Source organism: Aaosphaeria arxii (genome assembly GCF_010015735.1).
Source record: "Aaosphaeria arxii CBS 175.79 unplaced genomic scaffold BU24scaffold_9, whole genome shotgun sequence".
NCBI classification, from domain to species: Eukaryota; Fungi; Ascomycota; class Dothideomycetes; order Pleosporales; genus Aaosphaeria; species Aaosphaeria arxii.
This window is the reverse complement of record NW_022983482.1, coordinates 26,928-47,684: the sequence shown is the minus strand read 5'-3', so window position 1 is coordinate 47,684 and position 20,757 is coordinate 26,928. Positions and strand designations below refer to the sequence as shown.

Genomic DNA, 20,757 nt, shown 5'->3' with positions numbered 1-20,757 from the left:
GGAGACAGGGAATGGGGATAAAGTCGTCTGCGCTTGCGCGGGTAAATTAATATAATATGCTTGTTAGTCCCTTTACTTGCATATGTGCGCTCCGGGTGGAAAATTGCAGGTGCTCGTGTTGGGTCTTTTGTTTATTTTGGGATTCTGGAAGCTTGAATGGAGGACGAGAAATACGAAGAAGGCGGATGATGAATTGGAGGTCATGTGGCGAGTTCAATGCAATTGTTGGAAAGGGTTTAGTGATCTACGCGTAATAGGTCCATCATGAGCAGGTAGTATGGTTCCATTATGCTGTAGAGTTGTAATGCATCTACGAGTGCGAGACTAGTATTGCAACCATGCAAGACGTGAGTGGTTGTGTTACAACCAAGTGAACAGTGCTGTAAACCCTCACTTCGATTACTAGACATTACGAGACAGACGTAACCAAATGCTACTATATAGTTTAAAAACATTATAACGGATAGCGTCATGGTGTTCGAAATGAAGAAATAATACGCATGGTTTGTAGAATGATTATAATAGTTATGAGATAGTATATTATGTGCTGATAGATACACAAAAGCTGGCGCTGCCGAAAACGATCCGACTTTGTGGGCTAATAGTCTCCAGACTGTATGTTCTAATCAACAAGGGTATAAATGCTTTTGACAAAGCTTAGTATTTGTTGGAGTCTTGAACCTTCAGTTCGTTCACGGCGACATCGTTCTTCTCGTAGCCGCTCGTATGGGTAGCGGAGCCAACTTTGTCGAGATTGACATCAGCGACCTGAGCATCATCACCATCAAAGATCTTGGCGATCTCCTCGAGAGTGGGACCCTTGGTCTCGATGTAGAAGAAGAAGACGAAGACCAGTTCGAACGCGATCCAGCACTGTTGCATGTTAGCGTACGAACAATTTCCTTTTGAACTAGGCGCAGACTTACAGCGTAGATAGTGTACAGCTTCCAGGTTGGCTTCAAGTGATCGAAACCAAGAGGATTGACATATTGGTTAATGGTCAAGGCAACCTGGATCCAGAAGTTCATTATCATCAAGCCCTTGGCACGGATTTTGAAAGGTAAAATCTCTACAGTGTAGGCGACGAGAAGACCAGACCAGGCGAGGGCATAAGCGACGGAGAAGAGCCAGATCATGGCGATGACAGCTCGACCAGCAGCCTTGCTCTGCTTGGCTTCCTGTTGCGAAGAGCAAATCGTCCAGATAACGAAGGTGGCGCACATGGAGGCTGTCGCTGCAAGGAAAAGTGGGCGACGGCCAACACGGTCGACCAACAAAGCGCAAGAAACGGAGACGATGAGCGAGAGGATGGTAAGACCGCCGTTGATGCCAAGTTGAGTATCAGGGTCGGTGATACCAATCGACTTGTAAACATCAGTGGCGTAGTAGGAGACGAGACCGTTGCCAGACCACTGCGAGAACAAACCGAGAGAGCAAAGCAAAAGAAGTCTGTATCGGTTGCCCCTGGTTTTGAAGAAGTCGAGGTATGAGGAAGTCTTCTGGTACATAAATTCCAAGCGCAGGGTTTCCTTAATTTCCTGGTATTCGAACTGAACAGTGGCATTGTTGATGTCGCCATTAGCATGGTATTTGCCGAGAATCTGAAGTGCCTCCTCATTGCGTTCCTTAGAGATCAACCAACGGGGCGACTCCGGGATGAAGAAGATGAAAGCAAGTTGAACAATCGAAGGAAGAGCCTGGCCCAAAGCGGGGACACGCCACGACCAGTCGGAATCAATACGCTTGGTACCGAAGGTCAACCAGGTACAAATGATAGCACCGACGTTCCAGAGACAGTTGTAGATAGCGGTAACTCGGCCGCGATGTTGGGGATGGCACAATTCCGCAAGCAAGAGCGGGGAAGATAGCTGTGCAAGAGAGTTACCGAAACCCATGAAGAAACGACCAGCCATGAACATGCGAAGCTCATTGGGGTGCTTGGAGCATGTTTGGACAACAGCACCAGCAATCATGATAACACAACCGCAGGTGATGGCGGCCTTACGACCCCAGTGATCCGCGATGTAAGGAGTGACGGGAAGCGAGGCGATGGAACCAATGGAATAGAGTGCGGTCAATATACCCAAGGTATTGCCCGATGGATCGCTGAAGAAAGTTTTGAAAGAGGGTAGGATACGCAAATTGTTCAACATGGAACTAGTCAAGGTTAGTGGATGCTAATATCATAGATCTCGAATGTGCGCATACCCATCATAACCTGTAGTCGCAGAAGCGATACAGATGATGAAGGCCCAGAAGTAGAGCTTCCTCAACCCAGGCTCTTTCGTCCATTCCACACGCTGGAGGTGAGGAGCCTCAGCTTGGGCAACCTCGACATCGGCGGCCCTCGCATTCTTCAGGTTTTTGGTCTTGTTAAACATAATGGGCGACCTTGAGAACTAGCAATCCCCAGAGCGTGCAATCGAAAAGACAATCGCAATGGCAGATCAGCCCGGGACTGGCGTGTAGTTATATTGTCGAAACCCGAGCGCCAGAAGCTTGCAGGATACATTTCGAACAGCATTGCTGGGCCATATATATGTGACTGCTCTGCTTAGGGTACTTTGTTTGCGGGTTGAAAATGGTCAATGCATATCCTGGAGATATCTAAGAGGGTTAGCGGACCGGGTAAATGTGGTGCATGGATTCGTTGGAATGCTATGCACTCTGTGCGGCGACAGTACTACAAGGGGCAGAGTGCTCGGAATCATGTCCAAAAGACAGGATGGTGTTGACTAGATGGACTTGGTCTACTCCTAGGCCAACCACCGCCGTCAATGCGGGACAACACGTGAGGGAGATCATCGTGGAGTAAAAGCCCGGCGTCCGGCGCGGCATTCCGGTACAATTCTAATATCATGTCTCGTGTTGAAGCCCATGCGTTTGAGTAGTCGAATCAACAGACTTGCTCGAAAGCAAGGCTGACGGTTTGGTCCATTGACCCGGTACACACATGATTGTATGTGTAACCGTCACGCGCAAACCTGGGGAGATGGCCTAAAGGCAGCTCTTCTGGAAGCTCTTCTGGAAGATCTGGAGGCGCCTGCAAGGCCGGGGAGTTGTAGTTAAGCCGGCAGAATGGCGATAGCCCCCTGTCTATACTACCGGTATGCTATATAGACCTCTGAAGGCGGTTGATAACTTTATGTATGATCGAGTCCACGTTCGAGATCATGAAGATCACGGTCCTGGGTGGCGTGGTCGATGATCTGGGACGAACTGAAAGAGATGAATCGATGTGAGGGGTTTTGTTGGTGGAGTTTCTGTTCACAATGCGGATGATGTACCACGAGCTATACCGGTGTTGGTTTAGAGGTTATGCACCGATATCTTCTTGCTTCAACGACTTGCCATTAGCACACTGCTGTAAAACCACTCCATTCGCGCCATTGACACTACCAACACACTGCACGACGGTGTCTGTCGACCAGGCAGTTGCATTTGTCGTTGCTGTTGGCATTTCCCTTACTTACCATTGTCCTGATCTTGTTAGAGGAAGCTGGGACAGTCCCACCTCAAACGCTTCCCCGGTCCGATCGCCCTATGCCTTGCCCAACCAACCCGCCTTAGACAGTTGCTGTACCGTATACGAGTAACCTTCAACTCCCCGCCTTGAACTAGTTGCCAGTCCACTGTAGCGCTGGCCGGGGAACCATTTTGCCCATGGGGTGGCGCCGTGTGCGCTATGACCGTTGCGAACTACCTGCCATGCTAAAACTTGAATCCAAATGGTGCCCCTGGCCAATGAAGATTTCCATTTGCAGTATCTCCTACCGTTCCTTCGACGCCACACTACTTGTAACTGCACGAACAAGCAGGCGATTTGACAGAAACGCTCGCTTGCCCTTGGGTGGATCATGGCGCCCCACAGCATCCCGTGAAGTCTTAACTGAAAGAAGTCTGCCACTGCCGATGCGAGATTGTAATCCCTCGGTCCCTGTCTCCGCCCAAACATCAAAATGTCCAAACGATGGCACCTCACGCGAGGCGTGGCTAATCTCATGTGTGCAGATGTCAAATCTTATTGAAGTCTAGAGACTGCCAAGTAATGCTTGTCTCTCGAAGCTACCTGAAATTCTGTTCCATGTTCCTATTTTTGCAAGGCTGCGCGGATTCTGAGGCAATGAACCTGAGCGGCTATCCATTCTAGTGTTTTATATCTGCCTAAATTACAATTGTGGGCGTGACCCTTCCACGAGGATCATGACATCTGCTACATAGCTTCCGATGCTTGACGAGCCTCGGATGTCCGATCCTTCGGCACACGATCAGGCTTTCCGAAAACTTGAGGAGTCAAGAACAACAGCTGAAACATTCTCTTTTCCTTCACCATTAATGGCTTCATAGCGCAAGCCATCGCCGTGTGAATTCGTTCTTACGCGCCTTTTCGAGGATGGTGTTGTTCGTACATAGCTAATATGCAGGGTCGTATGGCGCGGTACGCGACCAACTTCATCTTCCTTTCGTCCATCATGCAAGCCCCTTTCCGCCCAATCTTCATTTCCACCCACGCGGTCGTTTGGTGGTTGCGCGCGCCCATTTCATCTCCGACCTATACTTGATTGAAACTCACCTATACCCACGTTATGACGATGAATGAGCACGTCGATTTGTCCCGCGCACACGGAGAGAGTTCGCCGATGTTGATTATTTCCATACGAATGCTGACCTATTTGAAGACAATAATAAATCTTTGGACTCTAAGAGTTGAAGACGCCTAAGATGCTGCCAGAATCGCACATTTTACTCTGGGGTAGTATGCATTGAAGTACCCTTCAACCTACCATTCGAAACCAATGGAGCATCGTAGACTACCTGGTATTATAATTCGGTTTGAAGCTCTGCTAAGATTAATCAGAGGCGAGATGGTTGCTGATGCATCTGATTGCCTTGAAGATCATGACGAATAATGTCTATCAACCTCGAACTGTTCCAGAACAGCGTAGCAAGTCCAAGAGGAATCTACATAACGAGATTCTGAGAGCCAACACACTATAGACTATTGAAGGATATAATTCTCACCGTATAGATTATATGCCACAGGTTATCCATTCTTCCAGAGTTGGTGCTACATACGATTGGTTGCAACAAAAAGGTCCAGCTGCTCTCAAAATTAGAAGCAGTTTATCGTCACAGCTCATCTCATGTCTATACATCGATGCTTATCTAATTTTTCCAAGCACAACATCCAACAGGGTGAGTTGAATGGCGATGCTAGAATCGACGTATATAATCTACATTAGTGCTTGTATAATCTGGAAAGACTAATTGATGATGCTTTAGATGGAAATTTTGAAAAATGTCACAATCGCATAGTGCTATTAACCCATGCTATGTACAAAATGATGAGGATGAAGATTGATGAGCATAAATTTTTGATGTTCTGTTAGTATTTGAGTGGATTGTTCCTTCTTTTGGGCACCGCTGTGTTGGTACACATGCACCAACAATATGGACCAAGAATTCGGAGCAACCCCCGATTACAAGGGTGTCCAAGAAATCTAAGACCTGGATCCCAAATTTCAAGACTGACACCAAATTCAGTGACTCGTCCAACGTGAGATACGTCGTCTGCCCTCGAACCTAAGACATCCTTGAATTACATAATGAATAGATCAATATATCCTCCTCAATGTATGAAATCTTCAACTTCAACGCCTCTAAGTGCTCACAAGTACAGCCAGTATCCACCACCACGCAGACCTCGAACTAATCATCAAGGCCCCCAACCTACCCGGCCCGATTGTAATTCAAACCACCGCGGCACCACGATGCCCAGGTCCAAACATCGGTCCACTAATTTAGCGTCGGTGGTCTTACACCGAATTCAACCTCGGATCAAGATTTGCCTTGAAAAGCCAGGCAATTGACGATTAACGCATTTTCTAATTTACCCCATTACCCGGTCTTGAGCGTGCATGTGAGATCCCAGAGTGAGATGTCGGAGTCGAGATCTCAGGGTGGGGGCAATCGAGGTGGCGGCGGCTTGGTGGTGGCTTTCTGCATCCATGATGCTGCACAACGACATGTTGGGGCTTGCATCGTGACGTGCTATATTTGCTGCGCATATAATAGTTGTGATCTTGAGCCTGACTGGACCTGTGTCTTACGAGAGTATTGGGAAACCTTGTGGGCGGTATAAAGATGATAATTTGTCTTGTCTGGAGGAATATCGATGTTTTGAGTTCCGTCTCTTTTCCTACTAGTTATGCTTTCTCATTTCACTTATAGTTATCGTGAATGCAGCAATTAAAGATTGAGGTGTATGTCGCTTCGTCATATTAGCTCAAAAGCCATTAGTTATTGTCTAAAATCAAAATCACTATGCATAATATCCTGATCGCAATTCGAAAACCTCCGATTCTTAACCTATGACAACAACATTCGTTCTCCGTTCACTATCGATTCATTCCCGCGTTGCACAATGTTAGCATTTGTATGCTACAAAACATATGGAAGCTCCACAGACAAATATCATTTTGAGATTTATCAGCCGACAATATTGTTGTTCGTGTTCCCTGGAGAGACTTATATCTGGAACAGTTGTCTTTGAGCCTGTGATATACAATCTGCAAAGTGTCACAATGTTTCTTATTACATAGCACCACATTTTTGCTTTCCAGCACCGGCATTAATCAGAAAGGACATGTACGTTTGACAATTCGTCTATTAGTTGACGCCTAAAGCAAGCGTGAGCGTTTGAATAAGCGATTAACAACCCACAGAATTGCGAATAAATCCTTCTTCATGAAAATGTATCGAAAATGTATCGTAAGGTGATTCTTATGCCACGATAAAGCATTTACAGACCTCGACGAGATGTCATTCCAACTTTTGTCTTATGGCTGTAATACTCCTTGTGAAAGTGCGGCAAGAATGTCACTCTAAAGTGGAATGCACCAACTCTTTCCACCCTACTGGAGGGGTCTTCAACAAGCAAACTCACACCTGCAAGAACTCTCTCCTCCTGCGACTCGAGAAGCTGTCGAATGCATCTAGCACCATTTTTGCCGGCACGAGTACATATAGACAGTAGACGAGTGGTGCTCTCAAGGCTTCCTTCATCTTTCTCTCGCTGGACAAGAAATTGAATAAGCTGATCCGAGGCTGCGACATCGTCGCCGCAACCAGTTGGCTTTTTGGGAGAAATTGCACCATCGCCACTAGGCCACTTGAGCATACACGCCACCAAATAGCACACAGATTTGAATCTTGTCTGATCACCATTGACTTCCCAACTCATGTTTACCAGCCCGAAATCTTGGGGTCGCCATGAAACAAGAGAAGTAAATACATGAACGCATGAAAACTGCAAGGAAGCGATGATAGTTTCACTACTGATTGTGACATCCTTTCCTCGTTGCTGTAAAAGAGCATCCACAAAGGATTTTGCTTCGCAGGAAGAATCGTTTGAGGTTTTCTATGATAATGTTATCTAAGTATCTGTTTTGGCTTGGACCTGGTACCTTTGAACAAGACAAGTGCATCGCTTTTGTGACTACACGGTCTGTGATCGGGATCTGCTGTAACAAACCCGTTGACAGGCAATATCTTTCAGTATACCATCTTCCGGAACAGGGGTGTAGGAAGCTAGAGAGAAGCTCTGGCATTGCCTTTCCAAATCGAAACTTTGAGAGGAGCTTTTTTAACAGTTCGGCGTCGGTGATAACTTCATTTGGTCGGCTTTCAAGAATTACTTGCAATATTGCCGCTCCCAGTTCAAAATTAGTTATGACCGCATCTAAAACGTCCTGCGTGAGCGGTATTTTTGGATCAGTCGAATTCAATAGTAGGTTTGTTGACTCCAAACCCTGATTCCTGTCTGTAACAGCTAGCTGAAGTATGTCACTAGCATTGCTCATCTCCCAAAGGTTCGCTGATCGACAATCCAGTAAGGTTTTCATTGCGTCCATCAAGCCCAAAGCACATGTCCAATACAAAGGGCAGCGTTTCTTATCCCAGGAAATTTCCCATGGGGCTCGGAGTAAACCAGCTTCTCGAAACGTGATCGTACTAAGAACTTTTTGGTTGAAGCCCAAATTGAGCAGCTCTGTAATTCTTAATATCCAGCCCAGGCTCTGCATTTTGGCCAGGCACACATGCTTCAGCCAATTGATTCTAGTATATTCGATGAATTGAAAATATTCACAGGAGCCAGAAATAAGACAGTGCTGCTTGGAACGTATATAGGCGATGTGGTAGATAATGCATATCTCTGCAAGAACTTGGTGCGCGTCCTGCGGGTATACAGAGTATTGCCATGTCATCGGCGTACTTGGGCTAGCCTCTTTCTGAATGAGAAATTCGTATGCCGTCTGATGGATTAGGCTAACTCGGTTGTATGTAACGGTGACGAAAAGTCCACATGTGTTACGAATCATTGCGAGCCTGTGATCATTGCCGAGACAATTGAGATGCCGAATATCTGTCGTAGGTGCCTCCAAATCAGTGTTAATTTCAAGAGCAATGTCAAATTCCTCCAATGTAAGTGGTCTTTGTGCGGCTATAACGATATGGAGGATTTTTCTTGCATCCGCACGATTACGGCATCGATCCAATATCCTTTCGTAGGCCGCCTCAACTGAGCCAGGAAGGGTGCTTATGAACTTTTCTATCTTTTGGTGCGTGAACGCAAAGGATTCTTCGAAGCCCTCGAGAATTAAATGGACCCATAGATAAGTCCTGTTTTGGGTTTCTCGAAGTTTTCTGAGTAGGGTCATCGCTAGGTCGTTTCCTAAATCGAGGTTTTGTGCGATATTTGCCACTTTGGTTCGAATGACAGTATCGATCTCCTGACAGATACTGTCAGACTCGGCGTCTCCATCAAGCCGAATAGTGAAGAGTTTGCGTAACAGTGGATTGAACTTGACCTTGATCTCATGGTACGGGCGGCTTGTCACTAGGAACTTCAGCCTACACTCCTCTTGGGCGTCGTCATACAGTTCCCCTATCCTGTCAATCAGGATGTTCCTACTCGTCGTCGGACACTCGTCGAGGGCATCGAGCACGATAATGATGTCACCAACGGACGGATCCAATGCGATCTTTTTGAACACTTTCCATAGTTCTTCGAAATCCGTTTTTAGGTCGTCGGCGCATTCTCCAATGGCTGGTACACAGTACTTTGAGAAGAGACCCTCGCTCTTCCTCGCGCGAAGAAGCTGGTGAAGGAGAGCACACAAAGTTGTAGCAATGCTACTTTGGTCGTTGTTGTCCTTGAAGAAGAAAAAGCAAATCTTACTAGTGCCTACGCCGACTAATCTTTCATCGATCAGTGCTCGCGACAGCACCGATTTGCCGCAACCTGGGTCGGCTGTGAGCCAGAGCAGCCCGCCTTTATCTCTTGCCTTCCAGGCTTGAAATGTTGGGTGTTCCAGAAACCATCTGCATGTTTGAGGCTCGCGTTTGGGGTTTATATTCTTGTATGACTCGTATTCTGACGTTTTGAAGAACGATAAGGCCGGCGACGAGTTGCCGTTGAGGTCATTGTTTTGCGTTCCTGAAGATGTGTTAGGAAGTGGATCTTCACAGAACGGTCTGAGCCTACCAATATTGATATCTCCCCCAGCGTGATTGATGGTGACTGGATTCATGGTGGACAACTCGTCCGTTGGAATATACTTACAAGGAGAAGATTAGTGCCATATTGAGATATCTGTATATAGCTGAGATGCGGGGAGTACACGTGAGCCAAATCATGTACCCATTGATGGCTTGCATACATCGCTAAACCCTGCTGCCGCGAGGACCTTTTCAGCTGAATAGGCATCAATACGTTATTACTGTAGCTTCAGGAGACCAATACCCACTCAAAGCCTTCACCAGTTCGTTGAATCAAATTGATATGAAATGTCACAATATGGGTTGATCCAGTGGCATGAAGATGAAAAAGCTGAAGTTGAGTATGCAAAAGCCTAATGATGTAGGATAAAATCCAAACTGACTGCCATAGTATTTTGTTCGTACATGGCCTCCGAGGGGGAAGAGTCTCCACCTGGACCAAAAACGAAGTAATTTGGCCCAAAGAACTTCTAGCAAAAGATATTCCAAAAAGTCGAATTCTAAGTTTTGGCTATGATTCCGGGATTATACATAGTGACTCTGCGGAGGTGACGCAGGGGAGCCTTGCTGACGACGCAAGGCAACTATGTAGCCTTCTTGATGATAGAAGAAAGGAGACACATACTGTAAGTTCGTCCAACCTTTCCACGAATAGATGAACAACTAAGCACGGTTTTGGTAGAAGGATCGCCCAATCGTTGTTGTAGGTCACAGTATGGGGGGACTGGTTCTAGCCCAAGTCATCTATGGCGGGAATCAGGCCACGGATGGAGACAGCATCAAATCGATTTCTCAGAAAATCATTGGCATGGTCTTTCTTGGGACACCATTCTATGGATCCAAGATTGCCGGTTGGGCAGATGTTGCCCGACGGATCTTCAATCTGGTTCAGAGGACCGACCAGACTACGTTGAGGAATCTTACGCTGGACTCCAAAGAGCTGAAGGATCTTCGATTTGGATTCCCGGAAATCGTTCGCCAGCGAAATCAGACAGCTGATAAGTTAGCAGTCGTCTTCTTTTTCGAGCAGAAGGCAACCGGCAAAGTGGTAAGTCCTGAATCCCTCGTAATTACGTACCGCAAACTGACGATGGTCGAAGTGGATTGTTAAAGAGGAAGATGCATCTTACCCAGGAGTTGGCGAGATACTGCCGATAAGGGAGAATCATATCAACATCTGCAAGTACGACGATGAAGAAGATAATGGCTACAAGTCTATCAGAGCAAAGATCAAGCAAGTGATAGAAGCAACACGAAATGCCGAGCAGAAAGAGGTAGGATAGTAAGCCCCGAGATCGCGAACACCAAATGATAACTTCAAAACAGAATTCTGGGAATTATGGCATCACTGTTCACGGTAAAGTTGTCAACTTGACCCAACATGGCGACATTCGGATTGAGAACCAAACGAACAACTTTTGAGTATGGAGTTTTAGGTCCGGTATGGAGTATTGGCAGGCGTACGTTGGATACTTTGATAGTATTCTTGGATTGTTAGGGGTTCGTTTTTCGCAAGTCTAGTCTAACTTCAGACAGTGAAGATTTGGCATGTTTACACAATTCCCCATGTTTCTGGGATTTTGGACAGGTATGAGCTATTTCATAGGTTTAAAAGACAGTTCTCTAGCGATAATTCACTTTCGTAATGCGTTTTCCTCCATCGCTGGCAGTTCCTGGGCATCTTTCTGTACTGGCATGCCTGGCATTTCGTACCGTGCGCTCTCTTGCCCCAATTCGCTTCCATGGTATGCTGCGACCGTATTTGGCCAACCCGGCTGTGGATATCCTGAAAATTTGGTAGGATCTTCTGGCACGCTCGCGACCCTGTCGTACTGTTCACCTCCTGGTACTCCATTATCCTTTGCTCTTTTCTTCCAATACATCGATTTTGCTATGAAGAAGCCGAGCGCGAGGAAGACAAGCCCTCCAACCGCAACGCCAACACCTATGCCCGCTTTTGTTCCAGTGGAGAGGCCACTACTGCTACTGCTCTCTGGCGAGCCTGACGAGGTAGGGGTCGAGGAAGGGGTCGAGGTGGCTTGCGAGGTGCTAGATGGTATGGAGGACGATGAAGAACTAGTTGGTAGGGGTTCGCCGAAGTTTGGTGTTATCGTTATGGGATTGGAGTCGCAACATGACCTTGAGTCGCCGCAGCACCATGTTGTTGAGTTTGCCCCAGCATTTCGATCACATGGGGTCATCATGGTGTTTCCATGCTCTGCCACAAATGCCTAACCGATGTTAGTTCCCGGGTCTGTGTATAGGTAGGTGTTACTCACTCCCGTCGTGCAAACGTTTAGACATTCATTGTTGTTCCAATCCTTTTCGGTACAGAACGGTCGCCAATAGGACGTCTTGTTGACACCATTCTCCACCATTGTACTCAGACACAGCCCACTAGATAGGCAGATGTCTCTCGTAAACCCATCTTTGACATCTTTGCCAGGTGCGTTCGTTCGGTTGAGCGCACAACATATAGAGTCGAGTTCGGGGCAAGGCTGGAAGTCCAAGCTTGCTTCAGTGCCGGAGGGTGCAAAACATGTAGCTTGAGCAGTGTTGACAAAGGCAACAGACCAAATAGCAGGTATGCTCAAGAAGAAGGCCTGCGGCAGAAGTCCTAACGGCATGTTGACGAGATAGATTTAAGACATACGCATCGCAATAAGGAAAAAGAAATGCAGATTAGAAGAGGAGAGAAATCGAAATGAAATCCAGTCCGGACATCGTCAGCTGGATTCTCTTTGCTTTTCCATGCGTTGGGTTCACAGACCGGGGATGTGGTCACCCTGTCAGCCGCTCTGTAACGGCCCCCAACTCAACCCATCCCGCATGCGGGCCTCCGAAACTAAGGACGCGAATAGAGTAAGGTACCAGAAGGTTGTCAAGAAAGCTTGGTAACATGCGATTCCTTTGAGGCTGAGGGTTGAGAATTGGTAAGAGGAGGGCAAGGGTTTCCGCTTGTTGATTGGAGGCAATAGGGCCTTCTGTGGCAGCGTAAAATAAGAAATCCTGCATAATGACGATTTGGAGGCTTCAATCATACCTTGTATGTGAGTTCGGTAACTATGGAATCTTAGTGGTTGCCTTGGACAAGGATTGTAAGATGATCAAGATAAATATCGCTTAGCACGAAATGTCGAACTGGGCAGATGAGGCTGTAGTCCGTATGTACATGCCACTTCCTTCGACGCGCGCGATCGATATGCGCAGAACCAAGCAGGACATCATTGACGGTGTTTGCTTTCCGGTGACTTCATTGCACGTACAAGTATCATCGGTACAAACCTAAGGAAGGTAGTAGTGTCATGTACGAAGGGTTGTGCTTATACTTTAGCCTGTCAAGGAATAGGGTCCCTGTCAAATAGCAACCACATCGGCCGTAGTGCTGAGAAGACTTCTAATCAATTGATTGAATAAGATTTTGAAGATATATGGAATCGTTGAACATTTGGATAGCTCTGCTCGACACGAAGCTGAATCACTAGACAGAGACAACTCTGTTCTTCCTCAGGGGAAGTACATAGTTTGCATAAGTTTCATATTAACCCACCTTGTACATCAAGTTTGTGAGCAATCATGTCGATGCACTCTGTCACTCTCGAGTCCCGATATGGTATGGCAGTTCTCCAGTATTAATCTGTAATCTTGGCTTGCGCACTGGTTGGTCCCACACTTTTCATGTAGTTTTATGCTATCCTGCTTGACAAAGTGGTGACCATATTTATATCTCGAGAGAAGATCTAGTTTCCTTTGTAATGATCTTAAAGTTGAAAACATGTATGGAGCTGTATTGCTCAGTATTGAGCAACACTAAGTAAAAAGATTCGCAGAAAGAAGTCAAATGTAATGTACAGGATTATAAATGGTTTAGATTAACGACAAGGGGTATCAGTTTATTCCTAAAGGAACTTGAGTCATAAGTTCATAACGCCAACTCAGCAATGGAGGATCAAGCTGCAGCCTCCTCAGCAGCTTCCTGTTGGCGAATCTGTTCCTCCAGTCTCCGCTTTTCCGCTTGTTTTAAGCGCATCATCGTGACTTCTTCTAGGCTTGGAGTCTTCGGAGAAAATGAGAATGAAGGGGTTCCCGGGGCACTTCCGAACCCTTTCCCCAGGTTGGGATTGAAAGAAGCGCGAAATGTTTTGTTAGGTGTAGCCACAGGAGTGGATGGTGCAGAAGGAGTAGGTTCTGCCGGCAAATTTGGAGATTTGATGTCAGGCTCTTTTCCAGCCCAACCAACGGACTCCAGTGATGGAATGTCGGCTTTTGCGTCCATGACTGCTGCGTGGGCATGATCCAGGCGCGTATACACGATGAATACCATGACAACCACCTTTCTGTGTTTCTCCCCAGGCAACTTGAGTTTTTTCTCTTTGCCCATAACCACGCTATCGATTTTCCCGTACTTGGAAAACACTTGTGAGAAATGTTCCTTGTCCCAGGTCGCAGCATCGCCATCTCGCACAAAGCGAACTTTGACGGTTCTGTCAATCTCTGCTGTCTGTCCGGGTGCAGTAGGCGCGGGTTTTGTCTCAACTTCTGGACTTGGTTCCATGAACGATGCCTCTTCTTCCTGCCGCTGCCGCTCCATCTTCTCCTGTTGTTCCTTTCGCCTCCTCTTCCCGTCCTCTGCAAGCCTTTGAATCTCCAGTTCTCGTCTTTCGGCCTCACTGAGATCTTCTGCGCGCTTCCTTTTCATGCTCACGCCCGCGCGCTCTCTCCTCTCCAGATCCTCCTTCATTTTCCGCCTCTTTCCATCTAGCAGCTCGTCTTGCAGCGCCTTCTCCTTCCTCCGCATCCGTGCCCTGTCATATTCGCCTTTCAACTTCGCATCGAGCAAGATGTCGCGTGCTATGCCGATGAGGATGAACCGGTCCGCAGCGTTTTGATCATCTTTATTCTTGTCGGGATGGTATTTGATCGAAGTTTTTCGGTATGCGCGCTTGATCTCTGACTCCACGCAATCGAAGCCCACACCGAGGAGCTCATAGAAGTCCTCATTTGTCGTCTTCGCAACATCCTCGAGGTCTTTATTGGAGTCGCTCATATTTGCGCCAGAGGGTTGCGGTCGCGCTGGACAAATTCCCGAATGATTATGATGAGCCGACCGAGGGCCTCGAAACTGCCACGACTGCGCGGGTTGATGTGAAGTGTCACAAAAGTTTTGGTGGGGAGAGAGATGGGTGGCACAAACAGTCGCGGCCTGGAGATGCGGAAAGTTTTAGCGCGTCGAACTCTTGGCATCGGAAATGCTTCAACGCTCTGATGCGACGGTTCATCTGCAAAACACCCAACCAATGCCAATTGTCGATAGACTTGCGCGCATTGCAATGGCTTCTCCACCGAAAGAGACTCGAAAGGTACTGGAAGGTGTCTTTGGTAAGTTCGATACTTGCTGTCATAATTCACTAGCTACATTGTTGCATTCAAAGAGCTCCCAAAAAACCACTTTATAGCTCTATGAAGCTACTGGGTTACTGCAAAATATATGGCACGTTCCAGGCACACCTGGGATGATTCATTCGCCTCTGTACGGTCCTGAAGCCATGCTAATCCGCTATTACAAAAGCAATCAACAAACCGCAATGGGCCTCCTCCGCCGGTGTGCTCCGCGACTTACAAACCCACTTCCAGCCCTCCTCCGTATTCACTCCCTGGCTCGACCATGAACGCCAGCACATGACACTGTCCGGGTCTCGCAAAAACAAGATAGATAAACTGAAAGTCAAGCTTGGCCACGGCGGGACACTCGATCCCCTCGCTACCGGCGTGTTAATCGTGGGTGTTGGAAAGGGAACAAAATGCCTATCAAGATTCCTAGAATGCACGAAGAGCTATGAGACTGTGGTGCTATTTGGCGCGGCAACGGACAGCTACGATGCTGTGGGAAAAGTGGTCAGCAAGGCGCCGTACGAGCATGTGACGAAGGAGCTGGTGGAGGAGAAGCTGGCACAGTTTCGAGGAAAGATCATGCAAAAGCCAAGTGTATTCTCGGCACTCAAAGTCGACGGAAAGAAGATGTACGAATACGCAAGAGAGGGCAAGGAGATTCCCGAAGTGCAAGCCAGGCCAGTCGAAGTGACCGAATTGGAATTGGTGGAATGGTTGGAACCCGGTACGCACGAATATATCTGGCCCAAGGAAGAAATCGAAGGGGAAGAGAAAGCTGGTGCAGAGAAACTTCTGGGCGTGAGGAGTCAAGACAGGAACAAAACCAACACCCACGAGCGACGAGGGACAAAACGAGACCGGGCATCAGCCGATGACGAACTGATAACAGACTCCGACTCGCACCCCAAGAAACCCAAGACAGAAGACGAACCAGCAATGTCAGGCGGTCTACCTGTCGAAGAATCCAACCCAGAACCCTCTCTCCCAACCCCCGCGCCCGAAAATGTCGAAACCGCACCCACAAATCCCATTGAAACAGCCCAAGAACCAGAACAGCTTCCCTCAACCGCCGCGGAACCCATCACCGAATCTACCACCGGAACTACCACTGAACCCACCACTGAACCCACCACTGAACCCACCACTGAACCCGTCACTGAACCTACACAAGAACAACCCTCATCACCGCAACCCCAACCGCCAGCAGCACGCCTCCGCATGACCGTAACCTCCGGCTTCTACGTCCGCTCCCTGTGCCACGACCTCGGCCTCGCCTGCTCCTCCCTCGCCCACATGACTTCCCTGATCCGCACCCGCCAAGGCGACTACAGCCTCGCCGCTGGCAACGTCCTCGAGTACTCCGAGCTCGAGACGCCGGAGGTCTGGGAGCCCAAGGTTAAGCAGTACCTCGAGGAGTTCATGGAGAAGGAGGGGTGGAAGGCAGAGGAGGTCGAGGACGAGGAGACGTGGAAGAAGAATATGGAGGAGAGGAAGAGTGAGAGAAGGGAGGGGGATAGGGAGGGAAGTTGGAGGGGGAAGAGGGGCGGAGGTGGTGGTGGTGGTGGTGGGGGTGGGAATTGGGGGAAGAGGAGGTGGAATGGGAATAGACGGTAGGGCAGTTACGAGGTGCTAGGAACTGAGAGGTAGGGGAGATCTGAATGCGAAGTTTATACCCATTCGAATATGACTGTCGATTCGTTTGACGTTTCCTCCTATAGGGATGCTTACCTCACTCACTCCATGTAAAACATGCGACCGTCACTTGATGAGTTCATTGAACTACACAATAACGACGTCCATGGAATAGATGCGGTAGAAAACTGAATAGATCATATTTCACATATCCCTAGATCCGATACCATCCATCGTGGCATTATCCCATCACGCAAACCATGAAATATACAATTTAACATAAAAATAATCGGGGGTATATCATCTGTACAGCACAGCTCTACACACCAACCGCACTCGCCCTCCTGTTACTCCGAACCGAATTCCGTCGACTCGGCATGGAGTCCCTGCGACTCGACATCGAATTTCTGACGCTGAAGACGGGTGCTGCGTCCTGCGTGCCTTCATCTTCGTCCTTCTTCTCCTCGTGATTGATGAATATGAACGAGAGCAGCATGACGGCGGCGCCGACCCAGTACAGGGCGCTGGAATACTGTGCGTCGAGGACCATCTGGCCGATCAAGCTTAGCGGGATGGTGAGACTGAGGCCCACGGTTACGACGAGAGGGCTCGTGAGCAGCATGGCGTAGGCCCAACAGAAGTCGCTGACGAGGCTGGAGGCGGAGTTTACGAGGACGATTGTGAGGATGCGTTTCGTGGGTGGAAGTTCGAAGGGTTCGATGCCGGTGAAGTGGAGGATGATGAGGCCGGGCCAAAGGAGGACAATGTTGAATATGCCGACTAGGCCGAAGAATAGGGGCATGTTTACTTTGGATTCATCGGCGATGCGTTTCTTCATGAAGACGGCGTAGAAGCCATAGAGCACGGCGGAGAAAAATGCCATGGCGTCGCCGATTGCGAGCTCTCGTGATGTTTTGTGTGGGAATGAACCGCGGTTCTCGTCTGTGTCGCCTGCAATGTCGACTGAGGAGATCAGAATGATTCCGGCTAGTGAGGCTGTGACGCCTAGGAATTTCCGCAATGTGAAGCGCTCAACCTTGAGCAATGCACCAATGAGCAGGGTCCATATCGAAGAGGTGGATGTGAGAATGGTCGACGAAGCAACGGTCGTGTACGATAGACAAGCAGAAGCAAAGTAGTTGGCCAGGAACCAGAGAAAACAGAATTCAAGACTAACACGAATCGTATCTTTGAGGGTTAGGCATTCGTCTTCCGCATCTCCCTCTAATTCCTGCGAATTTCTGAGTTCGTCACCGAGGAGCAGCTCCGTGGCGGCAGATTGGTCGTCTCCGTGCTGTCGAGACTTGGAGGCTATTGACGATGCAGCCGATGTTGATGGTGTTTCATGATCGCGCAGTAACTTATATCGGCCCACAGGGCGCTCGAGAAGGTCTTGTATTTGGGAGAGGAATGGGGTCTTCTGCGAGAAATTTGATGCGATAGTTGATCGGTCGTCCCACACATGCCGTAAAAATATGGGTATCAATGGTAAAAGAAAAAATGCGGTGTTGGTATAGGTGACGAAGTAGGGTTTGGAGTAGGAATCGTCGGCGAAGATTGTCTTTCAGATATGTTCTTAGCATGTTTGTCCATTCAAGTCGGCTTGCGCCACGAAACAAAGAACTCGGGGAGTTCTTACCGATGCAAGGAAATTCGATGCAGTCCATAAAAAGACAGTCGCTAGAAGTAATAAGATGCCGATCGTGTGCCTGACGCCTTTATACCACGTTGGCTTCGTCTCCTCGTCCCATACGCTAACCACGGTCGAGGGACTCATTATCGGGCTATTCGACACGTATAGTCGTTGAGGAGATGGACTGTATGCACCGCCGCTATCGGTGTGTAGCAAACGGGTGTCCGGGTCTGTTGGGGTCGCTGTCATCATGGAACATGCCTTAGGGAGGCCGTTTTGCGGAAGCGCATATACTGTGGGGTGGTGGGCGGTAGATATAGCCCATGAGAAGGGCGACAGGACAGACTGGAGCGAAGAGGACACTCCGGACCGTTCGGTGGAGGAGTAGGGACAAGTCGTGGAGGTGGAAGCGGAGGTGGAGTAGGAAGAGGAAGAGGCGTAGGGCAGCCGGATATGTTTTGTATCTGCTGTCCTCGCGATCGCTGCTCGGCGTTTTAAAGGCGGAACTCGGTAGTGGTAGTGTGGTAGTATTAATAGTGGTGTCTAGTGGTAGTCGTCGTGGTTCATGGGAGTCGTTGTGTTTCGGAATTGATAGCGCCCAACTCGCGTCATCCGGAAAATTCAAGGCCCGTGCGAGGGTCATTTGCGAAGCAGTTGTTCACATATCAAGCAACATTTAAGTGGATGCGTTCAATACACAGGTCATTCGTATGTGGTATTCGGATTTATTGAATGTGGAGAAGTATGTAGCCTGACTATTCAAGACCCTAAATGCTCTGTGACGGAAACTTGAACAACATATCAAGAGCGTGCTGCCATTGGTAAAAAGAGGCATGCATGGCACCAAAACACCCAACTCCATACATGAAAAGAGACAAACACAGCAGGGACTAGACGAAGACAATCAGACAGGAGAACTAGTGAGCTATCTGCGCTTCGCCGGCACCAACAACCCAACTAGCACCCGCAACCAGACTGTTCACCCTTGAGATCTATAGGGATCGTCTCGGGAAAGTCGGAGTTGAAGTCTCCCACCTCCTCTTGCGCCAACGCTTGCCTCGCGATTACTACACACAATTAGCTTGGCACTAGGATCTGGCGGATGTGATATTGCGTACCCTCGAACGCTTGCTCAACATTGATTGCTTCTTTTGCACTCGTCTCAAAGTAAGGAATGCCGCCTTTGGACTGACAGAAAGTCATAGCGCGCTTGGACGAGATCTGGTGACTTGACGTTAATAAAGCTCAGTCTTCTACAATACTTCATGACTGACCATTCGTTTGCTCTCTTCGACGTCGATCTTGTTTCCGATAACGACCTTTTTCAAATCAGTCTTGATACTCTTATCCTTGGGTCGCCATAGACTTACGAAAGGGAAGCTTTCTGGGTCCATCGGACTGGCTTGCACCAGGAATTCGTCTCTCCAGCTGTCCAAAGTGTCGAAGCTCTTGGAGTTGTTAACATCGTATACGAGAACGCAGCAGTCCGCGCCGCGATAGAATGCAACGCCTAATGACTGGAAACGCTCCTGGCCGGCAGTGTCCCAAAGCTATCGTTTGTCAGTCCGGCTCAGCAGCCATGCAGCAAGTAGCATATCGCACCTGCATCGTCACTAATCGATCGTCTACGAGCACCTCTTTGGTGAGGAAATCGGCACCGATAGTTGCCTTATAGCTTGCGCTGAACTTCTTATTGACCTGTGGGGGTGTCATAAGTTAGATATGGGATTGTGAAGGTTGTGATCTGTAAACGTCGACGGCGTGCGTACATATTGGTTCATCAAACTCGTCTTGCCAACCCCGCTGTCGCCGAGGATGATAACCTTCAATTAATGGTTAGCTGCATGACAACGGTACAGGATCGTGGCTCGTACCTTGAGAAGAACCTTTTTCCTGGATGCCATTCTGGATGTATGTGTATAAGATCGCTGTCACTGCAGGCTGCAGGGATTCGGAGACGGACAACAAGGCGACAGGTAGTTCACCGATTGGAGGAATGGTATAGATAGCCTGTGCAATGGCTTGGTAGGAGCGATCGAGCCTTTCACCGAGAGAGAAGAGGGCAGAACTGAGGGAAGGTGAAGCGCAGTTGGCTGGAAGTGTAGAAGGCGTGAGGATGTCGTTGTTGTGTAGGTAGTTGTATGAGTATTGGATGGATGGATGTTGATGTCAATCGAGCTATCGATGATGCCAAGACGATCGGGAGCTTTGACCACATCCAACCGTCCACCTGACCTCATACTTCACTTCTATCCATCCCGTGTCTCCCTCTCTATCCATCTTCTCACTATTCCAGTCACTACTTATCTAAGAATCATGTAACAATACTCATGTCGTCTACGCCGAGTGTATCGCGATACAATAATACCATCGCAGGATGCATAAGTCTATGTTGCTCACCTTTTCCAACTAACTCGAAGACTGCACCGCCTCTGCCTGTCATCAGGATGCCTCGGCCATGCTCCCAATGACAGCTGTTCACTACGCAGTGCACGTCGACGTTCAATAGTGGTTTTGTTGGATAGCGATTGACTCATTCT

The 20,757-nt window shown here is 48.3% G+C and overlaps 8 protein-coding genes across 8 annotated transcripts; 2 read left to right on the top strand and 6 right to left on the bottom strand.

Moving 5' to 3' along the window:
- Window positions 1-657: 657 nt before the first annotated feature.
- Window positions 658-2,381, bottom strand: BU24DRAFT_465954 (general substrate transporter; the record flags this gene model as incomplete). Its single annotated transcript, XM_033532319.1, has 3 exons — window positions 658-873; window positions 927-2,157; window positions 2,209-2,381. 3 exons carry the CDS (start codon window positions 2,379-2,381, stop codon window positions 658-660), a joined length of 1,620 nt encoding a protein of 539 aa, XP_033379556.1.
- A 4,288-nt stretch (window positions 2,382-6,669) lies between these two features.
- BU24DRAFT_495441 (uncharacterized protein) lies at window positions 6,670-9,603 on the bottom strand (the record flags this gene model as incomplete). The annotated part of the gene is made up of 3 exons (XM_033534127.1): window positions 9,548-9,603; window positions 8,276-9,499; window positions 6,670-6,680 (listed from the first exon to the last, which is right to left on the bottom strand). The coding sequence occupies exons 1-3, from the start codon at window positions 9,591-9,593 to the stop codon at window positions 6,670-6,672; spliced, it is 1,281 nt and encodes a 426-aa protein (XP_033379555.1). The 5' UTR covers window positions 9,594-9,603.
- A 188-nt stretch (window positions 9,604-9,791) lies between these two features.
- BU24DRAFT_397585 (uncharacterized protein) lies at window positions 9,792-11,008 on the top strand. The gene is made up of 5 exons (XM_033525348.1): window positions 9,792-9,902; window positions 9,953-10,187; window positions 10,244-10,609; window positions 10,662-10,835; window positions 10,888-11,008. Exons 1-5 carry the CDS (start codon window positions 9,850-9,852, stop codon window positions 10,981-10,983), a joined length of 924 nt encoding a protein of 307 aa, XP_033379554.1. The 5' UTR covers window positions 9,792-9,849; the 3' UTR covers window positions 10,984-11,008.
- A 32-nt stretch (window positions 11,009-11,040) lies between these two features.
- Window positions 11,041-12,639, bottom strand: BU24DRAFT_426298 (uncharacterized protein). Its single transcript, XM_033528936.1, has 3 exons — window positions 12,605-12,639; window positions 11,841-12,545; window positions 11,041-11,792 (listed from the first exon to the last, which is right to left on the bottom strand). The coding sequence occupies exons 2-3, from the start codon at window positions 12,186-12,188 to the stop codon at window positions 11,196-11,198; spliced, it is 945 nt and encodes a 314-aa protein (XP_033379553.1). The 5' UTR covers window positions 12,189-12,545; window positions 12,605-12,639; the 3' UTR covers window positions 11,041-11,195.
- Window positions 12,640-13,213: 574 nt separating this feature from the next.
- Window positions 13,214-14,734, bottom strand: BU24DRAFT_426297 (DnaJ-domain-containing protein). The gene has a single exon (XM_033528935.1). The coding sequence runs from the start codon at window positions 14,606-14,608 to the stop codon at window positions 13,511-13,513; it is 1,098 nt and encodes a 365-aa protein (XP_033379552.1). The 5' UTR covers window positions 14,609-14,734; the 3' UTR covers window positions 13,214-13,510.
- A 157-nt stretch (window positions 14,735-14,891) lies between these two features.
- BU24DRAFT_465949 (pseudouridine synthase) lies at window positions 14,892-16,566 on the top strand (the record flags this gene model as incomplete). Its single annotated transcript, XM_033532318.1, has 2 exons — window positions 14,892-14,940; window positions 15,131-16,566. The coding sequence occupies 2 exons, from the start codon at window positions 14,892-14,894 to the stop codon at window positions 16,564-16,566; spliced, it is 1,485 nt and encodes a 494-aa protein (XP_033379551.1).
- A 337-nt stretch (window positions 16,567-16,903) lies between these two features.
- BU24DRAFT_354036 (uncharacterized protein) lies at window positions 16,904-18,361 on the bottom strand (the record flags this gene model as incomplete). The annotated part of the gene is made up of 2 exons (XM_033523802.1): window positions 16,904-18,145; window positions 18,224-18,361. The coding sequence occupies 2 exons, from the start codon at window positions 18,359-18,361 to the stop codon at window positions 16,904-16,906; spliced, it is 1,380 nt and encodes a 459-aa protein (XP_033379550.1).
- A 689-nt stretch (window positions 18,362-19,050) lies between these two features.
- BU24DRAFT_376219 (uncharacterized protein) lies at window positions 19,051-20,316 on the bottom strand. The gene is made up of 7 exons (XM_033524613.1): window positions 20,092-20,316; window positions 19,987-20,040; window positions 19,820-19,915; window positions 19,588-19,767; window positions 19,492-19,536; window positions 19,336-19,438; window positions 19,051-19,284 (listed from the first exon to the last, which is right to left on the bottom strand). The coding sequence occupies exons 1-7, from the start codon at window positions 20,119-20,121 to the stop codon at window positions 19,175-19,177; spliced, it is 618 nt and encodes a 205-aa protein (XP_033379549.1). The 5' UTR covers window positions 20,122-20,316; the 3' UTR covers window positions 19,051-19,174.
- Between the last annotated feature and the right edge of the window lie 441 nt (window positions 20,317-20,757).